Source organism: Artemia sp. Qi Xiang Cuo, chromosome 6 (assembly GCF_049724085.1).
Source record: "Artemia sp. Qi Xiang Cuo chromosome 6, ASM4972408v1, whole genome shotgun sequence".
Classification (NCBI taxonomy): Eukaryota; Metazoa; Arthropoda; class Branchiopoda; order Anostraca; family Artemiidae; genus Artemia; species Artemia sp. Qi Xiang Cuo.
The window spans coordinates 69,877,392-69,892,758 of record NC_142799.1 but is presented as its reverse complement, the minus strand read 5'-3'; the positions used below and the strand labels follow the sequence as shown (position 1 = coordinate 69,892,758).

At 35.6% G+C, this 15,367-nt stretch overlaps 1 protein-coding gene across 2 annotated transcripts in view; it reads left to right on the top strand.

Moving 5' to 3' along the window:
- Positions 1-5,245: 5,245 nt before the first annotated feature.
- The window catches only part of RhoBTB (Rho-related BTB domain containing), a 182,699-nt gene continuing 172,577 nt past the window's right edge, over positions 5,246-15,367 (top strand). For both annotated transcript variants that reach the window (XM_089091189.1, XM_089091190.1), the window contains exon 1: positions 5,246-5,354. In XM_089091189.1, the coding sequence (XP_088947315.1) occupies positions 5,247-5,354 (108 nt within the window). In that variant the 5' untranslated portion in view covers position 5,246. The remainder of the gene's footprint in view (positions 5,355-15,367) is intronic.

Here is a 15,367-nt window from a genome sequence, read left to right as displayed (position 1 = left end):
TTGCCACCAGATTAGACCTGATATCACATTCCGTCCTCCCTAGAGTCCCAAAAGTGCTGTCGTCAGCAAAAGCAACGAGGCAATCTTCATTAGAAGTAGCATTGGGACACGAAGGAACATCCGGATGACACAGATGCAGCATACTAGAGGACTGGTGTTCTTGACTGCTGAAATCAGATCATTGACGTAAATCAGAAATAAAACGGGGCCAAGAACAGATCCCTGGGGGAAGCCATATTCTACTTCAGAAGGGCTCCGGAAAAGCGGATCAATTGAAATAAGTCTACCAGAAAGATATGATTCAAACCAAGAGAAAATATTTGATCTTATACCAATATGCGATAATTTACAAAGAAGAATCTGATGAGTCAAAGAATCAAAAGCTTTACGAACATCCAAAAATAAAGCTGCCGGGATAAGACCAAAATCTATTGCCGAATGAATGAAATTCAAGAGTGATGCGCAAGCATGCTCTGTAGAGTGATTCGCTTGGAATCCGAACTGGAAATCATGGACAAATTTTTTGACATCCAGAAAACTAAAAAGCCTGGATAGCATAGCCTTCTCAAATATTTTGCTGAAAACAGATAGAAGAGAAATTGGCCTATAATTAGCAGGATCACTCCGGGACCCACCTTTATACAGCACTATAACCTTAGCTCGCTTGAGTGATTCAGGGAAAATTCCTTTTTCGAAAGACAGATTGACAAGCTTAGTCAATGGTGACAGAATAGCAGGCAGAACGGCACGGATAACCCTTGTAGGAATTCTGTCTGGCCCTGAAGACGATGAACCTTTAAGGGCGTTTACGATCCGAGCTACCTCAAACTCAGAAACAGGGTTCAAGACCATTGACTTTAAACATGGGGGTCCAAGATAGGCTCTGAAAGCGCAACGAGGAGTTGTAGAGCTCACAGATGAAGCAGTCGTCTTTCCTATATTAGCAAAATAAGACGTAAGCTCTAGCTGAACATTTTCTTCTCCTTGGACAATTTTACCATCAACTATCAGCTTTGTTGGTACTGAAGGCGGAGGGGGAGTAGGTTTAAGTACAGAATTAATAATTTTCCATGTCTTCCCAACATCCTTTCCACACTCAGAAAATTTCCTGTGATAATACTGAGGAGTAAATATACTCCTATAGGCATTGAACCACTAATGATAAGAAGCAGATGACGAAGCCTTGCAGAGCTTCCACAGATAATTTTTCCTTTTCCAGCTTTTATGGAGACCTGGAGTCATCCACGGATTCAGCAGTACTATCCTTTTTGAGGTATTAGGCGCTGGATTCTCGTGGCAAACTTATAGGATACCTTCTTTTACTGAATCATAACAGACATCAAAAGAGCGGTTAAAATCCGATTCAGAATCCAAACTATCCCATGGCTGATCAGTCAAACGAGATTTAAGTAGACTGATCTCACTGACACCAAAACGGAAAAATGGGAGATTAGATGGCGAAGTTTTACGCTGCGATCGATTAGCAGTTCTATATCGTGAAATAGCAGGGAAATGATCAGAAATATCACTAACCATCAGCGAATTATCTAAGACATCTAGTGACGAAAAAATATTATCAATAAGTGATGCATGCATCTCAGTAACTCGGGTTGGTATACAAACTGAAGGTAGAGTTCCCGCAGAAAGCATCATTGACAAAAAATCTGCAGCCGAAGCAGAATTTTGATCCAGCAGGTTAAGGTTGAAATCTCCCATAAGGATTAGTTCGCAAGGATGCTTTTGGACTAAGTCCAAAACCTCTTCCAGAATTTTCATAAACGAAGGAATAGATCCACTAGGGGATCTGTAAACCAAACCGACAACTAAATCCTTACAACCTGACTTAATCTCAATAAAAAGGGATTCAAAGATTCCTTCCTCATTTCTACTCAAATCACTTCGGAAATTATGTACAAGATGATCGGCAATATACATGGCAAGGCCACCTTTCGCCATCTGTTTCCGGTTCATCCTCTCCATCCAAAATCTTTGGATATCTAAAAGCATATCTTTTTTTGAATCCAGGAAAGTTTCACATAATCCAATAACATCCGGAGTTCCACCACTTACGATCCGTTTCAGCTCATCAAAAGAGGAGCAAAGTCCCTGAATGTTTAGGTGAAGCACAGAGAAAATACCATCTTGTTTAGAAGAGGCAGAACCACGTAATTGTGAAACATATTTACTTTCACTAACCGATTTAGGATCATTATAATTCCTATTTCTACTTCCAACTGAATTATTAATTATACTTTCTATATCTAAAGGATTATTTTGTAACTCAACAAAACGTTCCCCCAAAGAGTTGACATCACCCTGGTCACTAAAAGAATCAATCATGTTACTTACGGTGGATGATAGATCCGCTCTGCGACCAAACTCACCAGACCAAAGGTTAACGACATCACAGCAGAGCTATGGCATCTATGCAGAAGAAAAATATTAACATCGAAAAATGACACAACCGAAGTAATAAAAAGCGAAAAAATACCGAAAAGTGCACCCAAAAATCAATAGAAACAAACAATATTTTTGAGGAAAAAAAAAATAAATAAATAAAAAAAATTAAAAAAAAAAAAACAGAGAAGGAAAAAATGAACCAAAAATTACCGGCTTACCGGTTTTATAAATTAATACCATTTAGGGAGGGAAGACAGCATAGCCCATTTTTATTTATTTAGTCTCGGCTACATCAATCTTAGTTAATACCAAGTTAATACAATGAATCAATACTCTAGGTTTTCTAACGGACATGCTTTTGTCATAATTTAACTATTTTAACTGATAGTCCATATGGACTTCGTTGGTTGGATGGGTTTTCATCACACAACTTAGAAATTTCTAGCCAAAGGGTGGGCAAGATATGGTAAAGGTATATCAAAGGCATATGGCAGAAATCAGATAGAAAAAAAAACAATTACAGCATTGGATTCTGTACTGAATACTCTTTCTAGATATAGCAATCGCTTCCATTACAATTGTATCCCAGTCCCCTGCCCTTTGAGGTCAGATATAGCCTTAGGCTATCTACAGCAGTTTGCTCATTTTCTTGGGTTTGTCATTATCTTGTCTCGATTTCTCAAACACAGGTGGTTCATAATGATAAATAAACCTAATTTGAAAAAACAAATCTAAGTTTTGCTTATAGCCTAGGCTATAGCTTGTCCCTCTAGGGAGTGGGGGCGGGGCTGAAATACAGTTGTGACATATTTGGAATGAACATTGAACATAGAATATATTGGTACATTCCTTTTTTTCTATCTCTTTTCTGCCATAGGCCCAGTCCTATAAACATCTTTAACCAATTTATATTATACGACAAATTTCCAATAGAAAAAAAGAATATGCCATCCAGTTCCCCAAACATTGCTCCTTCCAAACAGAATGATCACTGTATTTTAATTGTCTCCTTTGCTTCCTCCTTGTAGTGGAGCCGGATGTAGACTTAGCCTAGGCTAAATTAGAAATTTTACTGTTTTTGTGGTTTGCACTGTTTTTGGGCTTAGGCTTATTACTAACCAACAGCAGGTTCATAATGAAAATAAAGCCCCCCTACCCCCCCCCCCCAAAAAAAAAAAAAAAAAAACGAACGAAGTCAGCAAACTTTTGTGAGTTTTGTGTGTGTCTTCCCGACACAAAACTTGAAGCACCCCTGCTTCTTACTTCTCCAGCACTACCTGAAACTTCTAACTCTATCCTCCAAGCCATTCCTGAACGAGACGCAGTGTTCCTGCCCCTAGGGATTTATCACTATTTCTAGTGATTTGATATATTGCCTAAACAAAAAATTACTAAATTTGCACTAAAATCTGGTGATTTTTTTGTCAACGGGTGGCAACACTGACGAGACGTTGCAGAAATAGTATTTTGATAATCTGGATGCACATAGTATCTTTTGATTTAGCTCTACCTTCCCCCCTAGTCATAATTAAAAATCCACTTGCGTACGCCCTTAACACTCCCTGAAAGTTTTCGCCTGACACCCTATGCTGTTCCTTATATATTGTAGATACGCCATTATGTTAACCTGGCAACAAATAGTGTCTTTTCAATTACCTCGCTACTTAACCTTAAATAAATTTTGAGTCTTAGGAGCTTGTCCTGCGACATTTTGATGGATTGGAAACACAAATTGTTTAAAACTCCCCCCCCCCCCAGAACATAATTTTCATAATTTACAGCCCTTGTCTCGGGGGATGTGGGAGTTATTTTATCTCCGGTGGCATTATTTGTTGGACCTTTTAACAATTTTGAACAAAATGGCTATCTTAAAATTCTGATCAGATGTCTTGGTGGGCTACGTAGGAGGGGGGGGACAAAAAGGGCATGGGAAGGGGTCTCATTGCCCTTAAATCACTTTCGGCAGCTAAAGAGGCTATTAGAAATTTAATTTTTCTGTTGAATGAGCCCCCTCCCAAGTTTCTGCGATCACCTCTTATTTACGATATCACGTGCGAAAAAACAAACAAGTAATTAATACTGGGAAGGCACATGCATCTTTACGTTGGCAGCGCTACAGTCCTACCTCTGAAAATATAAAATTTCCTGATTTTGTTGATAGGTGCTTAAGACCTCTGTAATAGAATTCGCTGATATACTAATTTCCTCACTGAATTCTTCCTGTCCTACAGCACTTGAATTAAGACTTATTCCTCTCTTTATAAGTTTTTCTCAATTCTGTCGCACGACAGAAAAGAGTGTCATTTGGGAGGGGGAGGCAGGGAGGGTACTTTACTCCCTTACATTTTGAAAAATAAATGTTTTGGTGTTTTATCGAAAATAAAGTTTTGGTATTTTGGTTGAAAAAACGAAAAAAAACAACAAAATTACCCCCACACTAGATTTTGAAAAATACACCCCTTTACATTTTCGTGAATTGACGGCACTGCAAAAATAATTTTATTTGACTCATAGGGTGGTATTAGCAAGGAAATGGAACGTAACGACATGATAACGTGTTCCTTCAGTCTATCTAGATATTTGGGAACATTTTCTGAATAACTTTCCTAGAATAGCACTTTCCCCAGAATCATTCAAATTAAACGAAGCACTTAATAATTCGAGCAGCGATGATGACCTCAAATCATTCAAGACAGAAATTGCGCATTCATTGCGTCATTTTACAGAGCGCTGATGTCTTTGATCAGAGAACCCTTTCTGTGTGAGAAGCAACGTGACTAAGGCCATAACCCTGTTTTTGAAACCCGTTGAATTGGGGTGTAGAAAACAGTTGAAACCTGGAACCTATGCTTATGAATGGAAAGACAATTGATGACTGGATTTATTCAGGACTACCTAGGTTTCGCACGTGTTTTAAAATTTCCTTTTTAAAAATGAGGTTTAGAAGAAGAGGTGTAAGTAGTTAAGCAGATTATTATTAAGCTTAAGACGGGTATATAGTTTTTGTCATTGAGGTGTTTCATATTCCTTGCTTTTGAATAAATCCTTGAGTAGGAAAGCCTAGAATTGGGGCTGTTGACAAGGAAACGTGTTAAGAAAACGATTCTAACTTTTTAATATGCACAATAATTGTAGTTAACAGATTTTGAATGCAACTCTACTATACTGACAACCCCCTCCCCTAGTGTGCAAATATAGAGCCCAAATTCTATATTTTCTTGGTTTCGTCACAGTTAATTCAATTAATGGGTACACAGGTTGAAACAAGTGACGCATGGCAAAATACATGGGAAATGTATAATTTGGGCTATGTATTTGCACATTAGGGGTTTGGGGTAAAGCACAGTGGGAACTGTGAAAAGATGTCTGTTTTTTTTAGTCAAGTCACGTTAGGGTTTGCTTTTCTCTTGGACTGCACGCCTTGGCTAGGATGGATCCCGGTAAAATTCTACTTTAGTTACTTTTGGCTATCTTGGAAAGGAGTTGGGTTAGGAAAATGAAACTTTCAGGGATGGATGTACCTGCTAAGGTTTGTCCTGGGAAGGTACTTTGAAGTACCTACCCCCACTCATCCCCCCCCCCTATATATAATGGTAAATTACTGCACATTACTAGTTGTTTTTAACTCATATTTCATCCTATATTACTATCATAAATATAAATCACTGCTTACCTTACACAACTTCTGCTTTTAAACTTGTTCATTAAAATATATTCCAAAATCCTATTTAAATCCTAAGCCATTTAATTTTCAACCCATGCTGACTTTCTTTATGGTATATCAAACCAGGTTTGTTGTGATGTCACACTTGCCTTATCAGACACCCTGCTACCCTTATCAGACACCTGCTACCCTTAACGGTAGCAGGCACATGCCAAACAACTCTGTTGATAAGACCATTTAAACTGTATTAATTAGGGAAATGATTTCACAAGAGAGATCAGTAAGAATAACCTAATCCTTTTTAGAGGACAAACTATGTCATAGGAAGATGTTTTTGAAATTTCCCTTCCACCTGAACTTAAAATTTTCTAAAATTCTACTTTAAAAGCTTTTAAAAAATTTCTAAAGCACTTAGACATAGATTGCTAAAAACATCAGAATCGACTTCAGAGGAAACGTTATATCATAGGACGTGGTTTTTGAAATCACCCTTCCCCCAAAACTCAAAATTTTCTAAAATTCTACTTTAGAAGCTTTCCAAACATTTCTATAGTACTAAAAGATACAGTGCTAAAAACATCAGACTCGACTTCAGAGCACACCTTATATCATGGGAAGATGTTTTTGAAAACCCCCCGCCCCCCAAACTCAAAATTTTCAAAAATTCTAATTTAGAAGCTTTTAAAATATTTTAAATAATTATAAAGAGCTACGACAAAGATCACTACATAAATAAGAATCAACTTTAGAGGACAATTTATTTCATGGGAAGATGTTGTTGAAATCTACCTTCCACCCAAACTCAAAATTTTCCAAAATTCTACTTTAGAAGCTTTTTAAATATTTCTAAAGCGCTAAGACATAGAGTACTAAAAACATAAGAATCAACTTCAGAGGACACGTTATATCACGGGAAGAGGTTTTTGAAATCCCCCTTCCCCCCAATCTCAAAATTTTCTAAAATTCTGCTTTAGGAGCTTTTTAAATATTTCTAAAGCACTAAGACATAGAGTGCTAAAAACATCAGAATCGACTTCAGAGGACACGTTATATCACGGGAAGAGGTTTTTGAAATCACCCTTTCCCCCAAACTCAAAATTTTCTAAAATTCTACTTTAGAAGCTTTTAAAATATTTCTAAAGTACTAAAAGATACAGTGCTAAAAACATCAGAATCGACTTCAGAGAACAGATTATATCATGGGAAGATGTTTTTGAAATCCCCCTCCCCCTAAACTCAAAATTTTTCAAAATTCTACTTTAGAAGCTTTTAAAATATTTTAAATATTTCTAAAGTGCTACGACATAGAGCGCTACAGACATCAGAATCAACTTTTGAGGACAATTTTTGTGATGGGAAGATTTTTTTGAAATCTCCCTTCCCCCCAAACTCAAAATTTTCCAAAATTCTACTTTAGAAGCCTTTTAAATCAAACAGTTCGTGGTAACGAACTGTAAGTAAGGAGCAACCCGGCTCAATGGTAACCGAAACTCTAGAAAACGGTTTTTTTGATACCAATAGATATATCAAAAGAATCAGATTTCAATGCTGATTTCAAATATATAACTTTCATCAAGTTTAATCCTACCCATCAAAAGTTACGCGCCTGAGAAAATTTGGCTGATTTTCGAAAAAAGAAGGAAAGGCCCCCTAAAAGTTATAGAACATTAATGACAATCACACCATCATATTCAGCGTATCAGAGAACCCTACTGTAGAGGTTTCAAGCTCCTATCTACAAAAATGTGGAAGTTTCCATTTTTTGCCAGAAGAAAGATCACGGATGCGTGTTTATGTGTTTTTTTGTTTGTTGTTTTTTTTTCCCCAGGGGTGATCGTATTGACCCAATGATCCTAGAATATCGTAGGAGGGCTTATTCGAATGGAAATTAAAAGCTCTAGTGCCCTTTTTAAGTGACCAAAAAAAATGGAGGGCAACTAGGCTCATTTTTTTCCCAAAGTCACCCGATCAAAATTTTGAGATAGCCATTTTGTTCAGCATGGTCAAAAATATGATAAAAATGTCTTTTAGGATGACTTGATCCCCCAAAGTCCCCTGGGTGTGGTATTATTTTTTTTATCTTTAATCATTTTTATATGTTTTTTTTGTTTTTTGTTAATTATACATTTTTTTTCTGAGTTGTTTTTTTGTGGTTGGTGGGGGAAGGAGAGGGTGGGGGGCTAGAGGGACGGATCGTTCCCTGAAGGCAGTTTGCACGGGGGAAGGGAAATGGCCATGCAGGGGGCGCCGGACTTGCCAGCATTATTTATTGGTTATTGGGAAGTATACAACCATTTTCAGGAAGGATTTTTTCTGGAGGGGGGGGCTAGAGGAGGATTACTCTGGAGAATATTTCCGTGGAGGATGTTTCTTTGGGGTAAGGGACATTTCTATGAAGGGGGCGCCGGATTTCCAAGCATTATTTAAGAAACGATCAGAAGTTAAATAAAAAAAACAAGTTTTTTCAACTGAAATGTAAGAAGGAATATTAGAACTTAAAACGAACAGAAATTATAACGTATGTGAGGGGGTTCTCCCCCAAGTCAATACCTCGCTCTTTACGCTACAGTTTTTTTTTAGTTCTTTCAAAAGAGCTATCTATTCTAATTAAACGGCCTTTGTGATTCAGGGGTTCGTGAATCAAAATTTTTTTTAACTTTTAACGTAAAGAGCGTGGTATTGACTAAGGGGAGAACCCCTTCATATAAGTAATAACATATACGTAATAAAAAAAAACAATAAAAAAACAAGCGATACGGCTCAATAGTAATCGAAACTTTTAAAAACGAAATTTTGATGTCAATAAATGTATCAAAAGAATATGTTTATAATGCTGATCCTAAATATATAAATTTTATTAAGTTTAGTATTACTCATCAAAGGCTACGAGCCTGAGAAAATTTACTCGATTTTTTAAAGAGGGGGGGGAACATCCCCTACAAGTGAAAGAATTTTAATGAAAATCACACCGTCAGATTCAGCGTATCAGAAAACCCTATTACATAGGTTTCAAGCTCATATCTGCAAAAATCTGCAACTTTGTATTTTTTGCCAGAAGAAAAATATACGAATATAGAAGTTAGTTACGTAAGTTAATTTGTAAAGACATCCATTTAGCAAAAGAAAAGTAAAATTTTTATGCAAATAAAAGCTGCATTAACTAAAAAACGATCAGAAATTAAATAAAAAAACAAGTTTTTTAAACTGAAAGTAAGGAGCGACATTAAAACTTAAAACGAACAGAAATTATTCCGTATATGAAAGGGGCTGTCCCCTCCTCAACGCCTCGCTCTTTACGCTAAAGTTTGACTCTGTCTCACAACTTTATTTTTTAAAACAATAAAAAACTTTAGCGTAAAGAGCGAGGCGTTGAGAGGGGACAGCCCCTTTCATATACGGAATAATTTCTGTTCGTTTTAAGTTTTAATGTCGCTCCTTACTTTCAGTTTAAAAAACTTGTTTTTTTTATTTGATATTTCTAAAGCACTAATAGATAGAGCACTACAAATATCAGAATCAACTTCAGAGGACAAATTATGTTACGGGAAGATGTTTTTGGAATCCCCCTTCCCCCCTAACTAAAAATTTTCAAAAATTATGCTTTAGAAGCTTTTAAAACAATTCTAAAGTAGTAAAAGAAACAGCGATAAAAAGATCAGAATCAACTTCAGAGGACACGTTATCTCGCGGAAGAGGTATTTAAAACCCCCCTTCCCCCCAAACTCAAAATTTCCAAAATTTTTCTTTAGAATCTTTTTTAAATATATCTAAAGCACTAAGAGATAGAGCGCTAAAACGTTCAGAATCGACTTCAGAGGACACGTTATATCACGGGAAGAGGGTTTTAAAATCCCCCTTCCCCCCTAACTCAAAATTTTCCAAAATTATATTTAAGAAACTTTTTAAATATTTCTAAAGCACTAATAGATAGAGCGCTAAAAACTTCAGAATCGACTTCAGAGGACACGTTATATCACGGGAAGAGGGTTTTAAAAAATCCCCCTTCCCCCCAAACTCAAAATTTTCCAAAATTCTACTTTAGAAGCTTTTTAAATATTTCTAAAGCATTAATAGATAGAGTGCTAAAAACATCAGAATCAACTTCAGAGGACACCTTATATCACGGGAAGAGGTTTTTAAAATCCCCTTCCCCCCAAACTCAAAAATTTCCAATATTTTACTTTAGAAGCTTTTTTAAATATTTCTAAAGCACTAATAGATAGAGTGCTAAAAACATCAGAATCGACTTCAGAGGACACGTTATATCACGGGAAGAGGTTTTTAAAATCCCCCTTCCCCCCAAACTCAAAATTTTCCAAAATTCTAATTTAGAAGCTTTTAAAATATTTCTAAAGCACTAATAGATAGAGTGCTAAAAACATCAGAATCGACTTCAGAGGACACGTTATATCACGGGAAGAGGGTTTGAAAATCCCCCTTCCACCCAAACTCAAAAATTTCAAAAATTATACTTTCGAAGCTTTTTAAATATTTCTAAAGCGCTAAGGCATAGAGTGCTAAAAACATCAGAATCGACTTCAGAGGACACGTTATATCACGGGAAGAGGTTTTTAAAATCCCCCTTCCCCCCAATCTCAAAATTTTCTAAAATTCTGCTTTAGGAGCTTTTTAAATATTTCTAAAGAACTAAGAAATAGAGTGCTAAAAACATCAGAATCGACTTCAGAGGAACCGTTATATAAAGGGAATATGCTTTTAAAATTACCTTTCTCCCCACACTCAAAATTTTTCAAAATTCTGCTTTAGTATCTTTTCTAAATATTTTTACATCGCTTAGAAAGAGAGAAATCCACACATCGGAATCAAATTCAGAGGAAACATTATGTTATTTGAAGATTTTTTTGAAATCCCCCTTCCCCCCAAACTCAAAATTTTATAAAAATCAATTTTATAAGCATTTAAAAAATTTATAAAGAACTAATATATAGAGAGCTAAAAAAATCAGAATCGACTTCAGAGGACACGTTATATCAAGGGAAGATGTTCTTCAAAATCCCCCGTCCCCCCAAACTCAAAATTTTCCAAAATTCTACTTTAGAAGCTTTTTTAAATATTTCTAAAGCGCTAAGACATAGAGCGCTACAAACATCAGAATCAACTTCAGAGGATAAATTATGCTATGGGAAGACATTTTTAAAATCCCCCCTTCCCCTAAACTAAAAAATTTTCGAAATTCTACTTTCGAAGCTTTTTAAAATATTTCTAAAGCGCTAATAGATAGAGTGTCAGAAATATCAGACCCAAATTGAGAGGACACGTTATCCCACGGGAAGAGTTTTATTAGATCCCCCTTCCCCCAAACTTAAAATTTTAAATAATTCTACTTCAGTCGATATCTAAACAATTATAAATAGCTAAGAGTTAGAGTGCTAAAAACATCAGAATCAAATACAGAGTACGTGGTACACCGCGGGAAATGGGTTTGACAACCCTCCGTCCCCCCGAGCTCAAAAATTTCCCAAACTATACCTTGGAAGCTTTTTTAATATTTTTAAAGCGCTAAGACATAGAGTGCTAAAAACATCAGAATCGACTTCAGAGGACACGTTATATCACGGGAAGAGGTTTTTAAAATCCCCCTTCCCCCAAACTCAAAAATTTCCAAAATTCTGCTTTAGGAGCTTTTTTAAATATTTCTAAAGCACTAATAGATAGAGCACTATATCAGATTTACTGATATAGTGCTAAATTCTACTTTAGAAGCTTTTTAAATATTTCTAAAGCATTAATAGATAGAGTGCTAAAAACATCAGAATCAACTTCAGAGGACACCTTATATCACGGGAAGATGTTTTTGAAATCCCCCTTTCCCCCAAACTCAAAATTTTCCAAAATACTACTTTAGAAGCTTTTTAAATATTTCTAAAGCAATAATAGATAGAGTGCTAAAAACATCAGAATCGACTTCAGAGGACACGTTATATCACCGGAAGATGTTTTGAAAATCCCCCTTTCCCCCAAACTCAAAAATTTTCAAAATTTTACTTTAGAAGCTTTTTTAAATATTTCTAATGCGCTAATAGATAGAGGGCTAAAAACGTTAGAATCGACTTCAGAGGACGAGTTATATCACGGGAAGAGGTTTTGAAAACCCCCCTTCCCCCAAACTCAAAATTTTCCAAAATTCAACTTTAGAAGCTTTTAAAATATTTATAAAGCACTACGAGATAGAGTGCTAAAAACATCAGAATCGACTTCAGAAGACACGTTATATCACGGGAAGAGGTTTTGAAAATCCCCCTTCACCCCAAACTCAAAATTTTCCAAAATTCTACTTTAGAAGCTTTTTAAATATTTCTAAAGCGCTAAGGCATAGAGTGCTAAAAACATCAGAATCGACTTCAGAGGACACGTTATATCACGGGAAGAGGTTTTTAAAATCCCCCTTCCCCCAATCTCAAAATTTTCTAAAGTTCTGCTTTAGGAGCTTTTTAAATATTTCTAAAGCTCTAAGACATAGAGTGCTAAAAACATCAGAATCGACTTCAGAGGACACGTTATATCACGGGAAGAGGCTTTTAAAATCCCCCTTCTCCCCAAACTCAAAATTTTCTAAAATTCTACTTTAGAAGGTTTTCTAAATATTTCTAAAGCGCTAAGACATAGAGTGCTACAAATATCGGAATCGACTTCAGAGGAAAAATTATGTTATGGGAAGATGTTTTTGAAATCCCCCTTCCCCCTAACTCAAAATTTTCCAAAATTATATTTTAGAAGCTTTTTAAATATTTCTAAAGCACTAATAGATAGAGTGTTAAAAACATCAGAATTGACTTCAGAGGACACGTTATATAACGTGAAGAGGCTTTTAAAATCCACCTTCCACCCAACCTCCAAATTTTCCAAAATTCTACTTTAGAAGCTTTTTAAATATTTTTAAAGCGCTAAGACATAGAGTGCTAAAAACATCAGAATCAACTTCAGAGGACACGTTACATCACGGGAAGAGGTTTTTTAAATCCCCCTTCCCCCCAATCTCAAAATTTTCCAAAATTATGCTTTAGGAGCTTTTTTAAATATTTCTAAAGCACTAATAGATAGAGCACTATATCAGATTTACTGATATAGTGCTAAATTCTACTTTAGAAGCTTTTTAAATATTTCTAAAGCACTAATAGATAGAGTGCTAAAAACATCAGAATCAACTTCAGAGGACACGTTATATCACGGGAAGAGGTTTTGAAAATTCTGCTTTAGGAGCTTTTTATATATTTCTTAAGCACTAAGAGATAGAGTGCTAAAAACATCAGAATCGACTTCAGAGGACACTTTATATCACGGGAAGAGGGTTTTAAAATCTCCCGTCCTCCCTACCTCAAAATTTTCCAAAATTCTACTTTAGTAGCTTTTAAAATATTTCTAAAGCACTAATAGATAGAGTGCTAAAAACATCAGAATCGAATTCAGAGGACACGTTATATCACGGGAAGAGGTTTTTAAAATCCCCCTTCCACCCAAACTCAAAATTTTCCAAAATTTTACTTTAGAAGCTTTTTAAATATTTCTAAAGCGCTAAGACATAGAGTGCTAAAAACATCATAATCGACTTCAGAGGACACGTTATATCACGGGAAGAGGTTTTTAAAAACCCCCGTACCCCCAAACTTAAAATATTCTAAAATTCAGCTTTAGTCGCTGTTTAAATATTTATAAAGCACTAAGACAGAGAGTGCTAAAAACGTCAGAATCGACTTCAGAGGACACGTTATATCAAGGGAAGAGGCTTTTAAAATCCCCTTTCTCCCCAATCTCAAAATTTTTCTAAATTCTAGTTTAGAAGGTTTTTTAAATATTTCTAAAGCGCTAAGACATAGAGCGCTACAAACATCGGAATCGACTTCAGAGGAAAAATTATGTTATGGGAAGATGTTTTTGAAATCCCCCTTCCCCCAAACTAAAAAATTTAAAAAATTATATTTTAGAAGCGTTTAAAATATTTATAAAGCACTAATAGATAGAGTGCTAAAAACATAAGAATTGACTTCAGAGGACACGTTATATCAAGGGAAGATGTTCTTCAAAATCCCCCTTCCGCCCAAACTCAAAATTTTCCAAAATTCTACTTTAGAAGCTTTTTTAAATATTTCTAAAGCGCTAAGACATAGAGCGCTACAAACATCAGAATCAACTTCAGAGGATAAATTATGCTATGGAAAGACATTTTTGAAATCCCCCCTCCCCCCAAACTCAAAATTTTTCAAAATTTTACTTTAGAAGCTTTTTTAAATATTTCTAAAGCACTAATATATAGAGTGCTAAAAACATCAGAATCGACTTCAGAGGACACGTTATATCACGGGAAGAGGTTTTTACAATCCCCCGTCCCCCCAAACTCAAAAATTTATAAAATTTTACTTTAGAATCTTTTAAAATATCTCTTAAGTACAAATAGAGACAGTGATAAAAACCTCAGAATCAACTTCAGAGGACAAGTTATATTAAGGGAAGTTGTTTTGAAATTCCCCCTTCCCCCTAATCTCAAAATTTCCTAAAATTCTACTTAAGGAGCTTTTTTAATATTTATAAAGTACTAATACATAAAGTGCTAAAAACATCAGACTCAACTTTAGAGGACAATTTATGTTATGGGAAGATGTTTTTTATGTCATTGGAAGATGTTTTTGAAATACCCATTACCCATTGAAATTTTGACAAAACAACATTTTACCTTTCAGTTATCAGTTTCTTTTTCTCTGGCTATAGTTCTGAAAATGCAATTTCAGTTATTTGAGTAGAATTTTAAGCCATATCAATGTTTTATTTCCAAAATTTAGGAAATGTATTTGCATATATTTAAAACCTTATAAGTTGGGATTGAGAAAAATTTTGAAGCTGAAAACAATTTTGTTGTACTTCATTTAAACAGAAGATCTATTTTGCAAGGTTCTGTTGCTATAACTCACAAATTTTTAAAGGTTACTCAAAGTTTTAGAAATCCCCCTTACCATTCATCCCATTCCCCCTTCATACTCTAAAATCTGGTTGATAATTTGAAATTTGAAAAGCCTTATTTTCCACGGGGGTATTTTTTGGGGGGAGGGGGATTTTCCGTGAGGGTATTTCCCGTGGGGAGGGGGGTATTTTCTGCGGGGAGGTATTTTCCGGGGGGATTTTCCGGCGGGTATTCGCCAAGAACCACAAATTTGATGGTATGAGTTTTAATAAAATCTTTTACTTTTAGGGGTTGTTTCCCCTTTTACGAAACTCAGACAAATTTATTAGACAGGCAATTTATCAACCAGATTTTAGAGTATTCTTCCGGTGCACCACGTTGCAATGAAA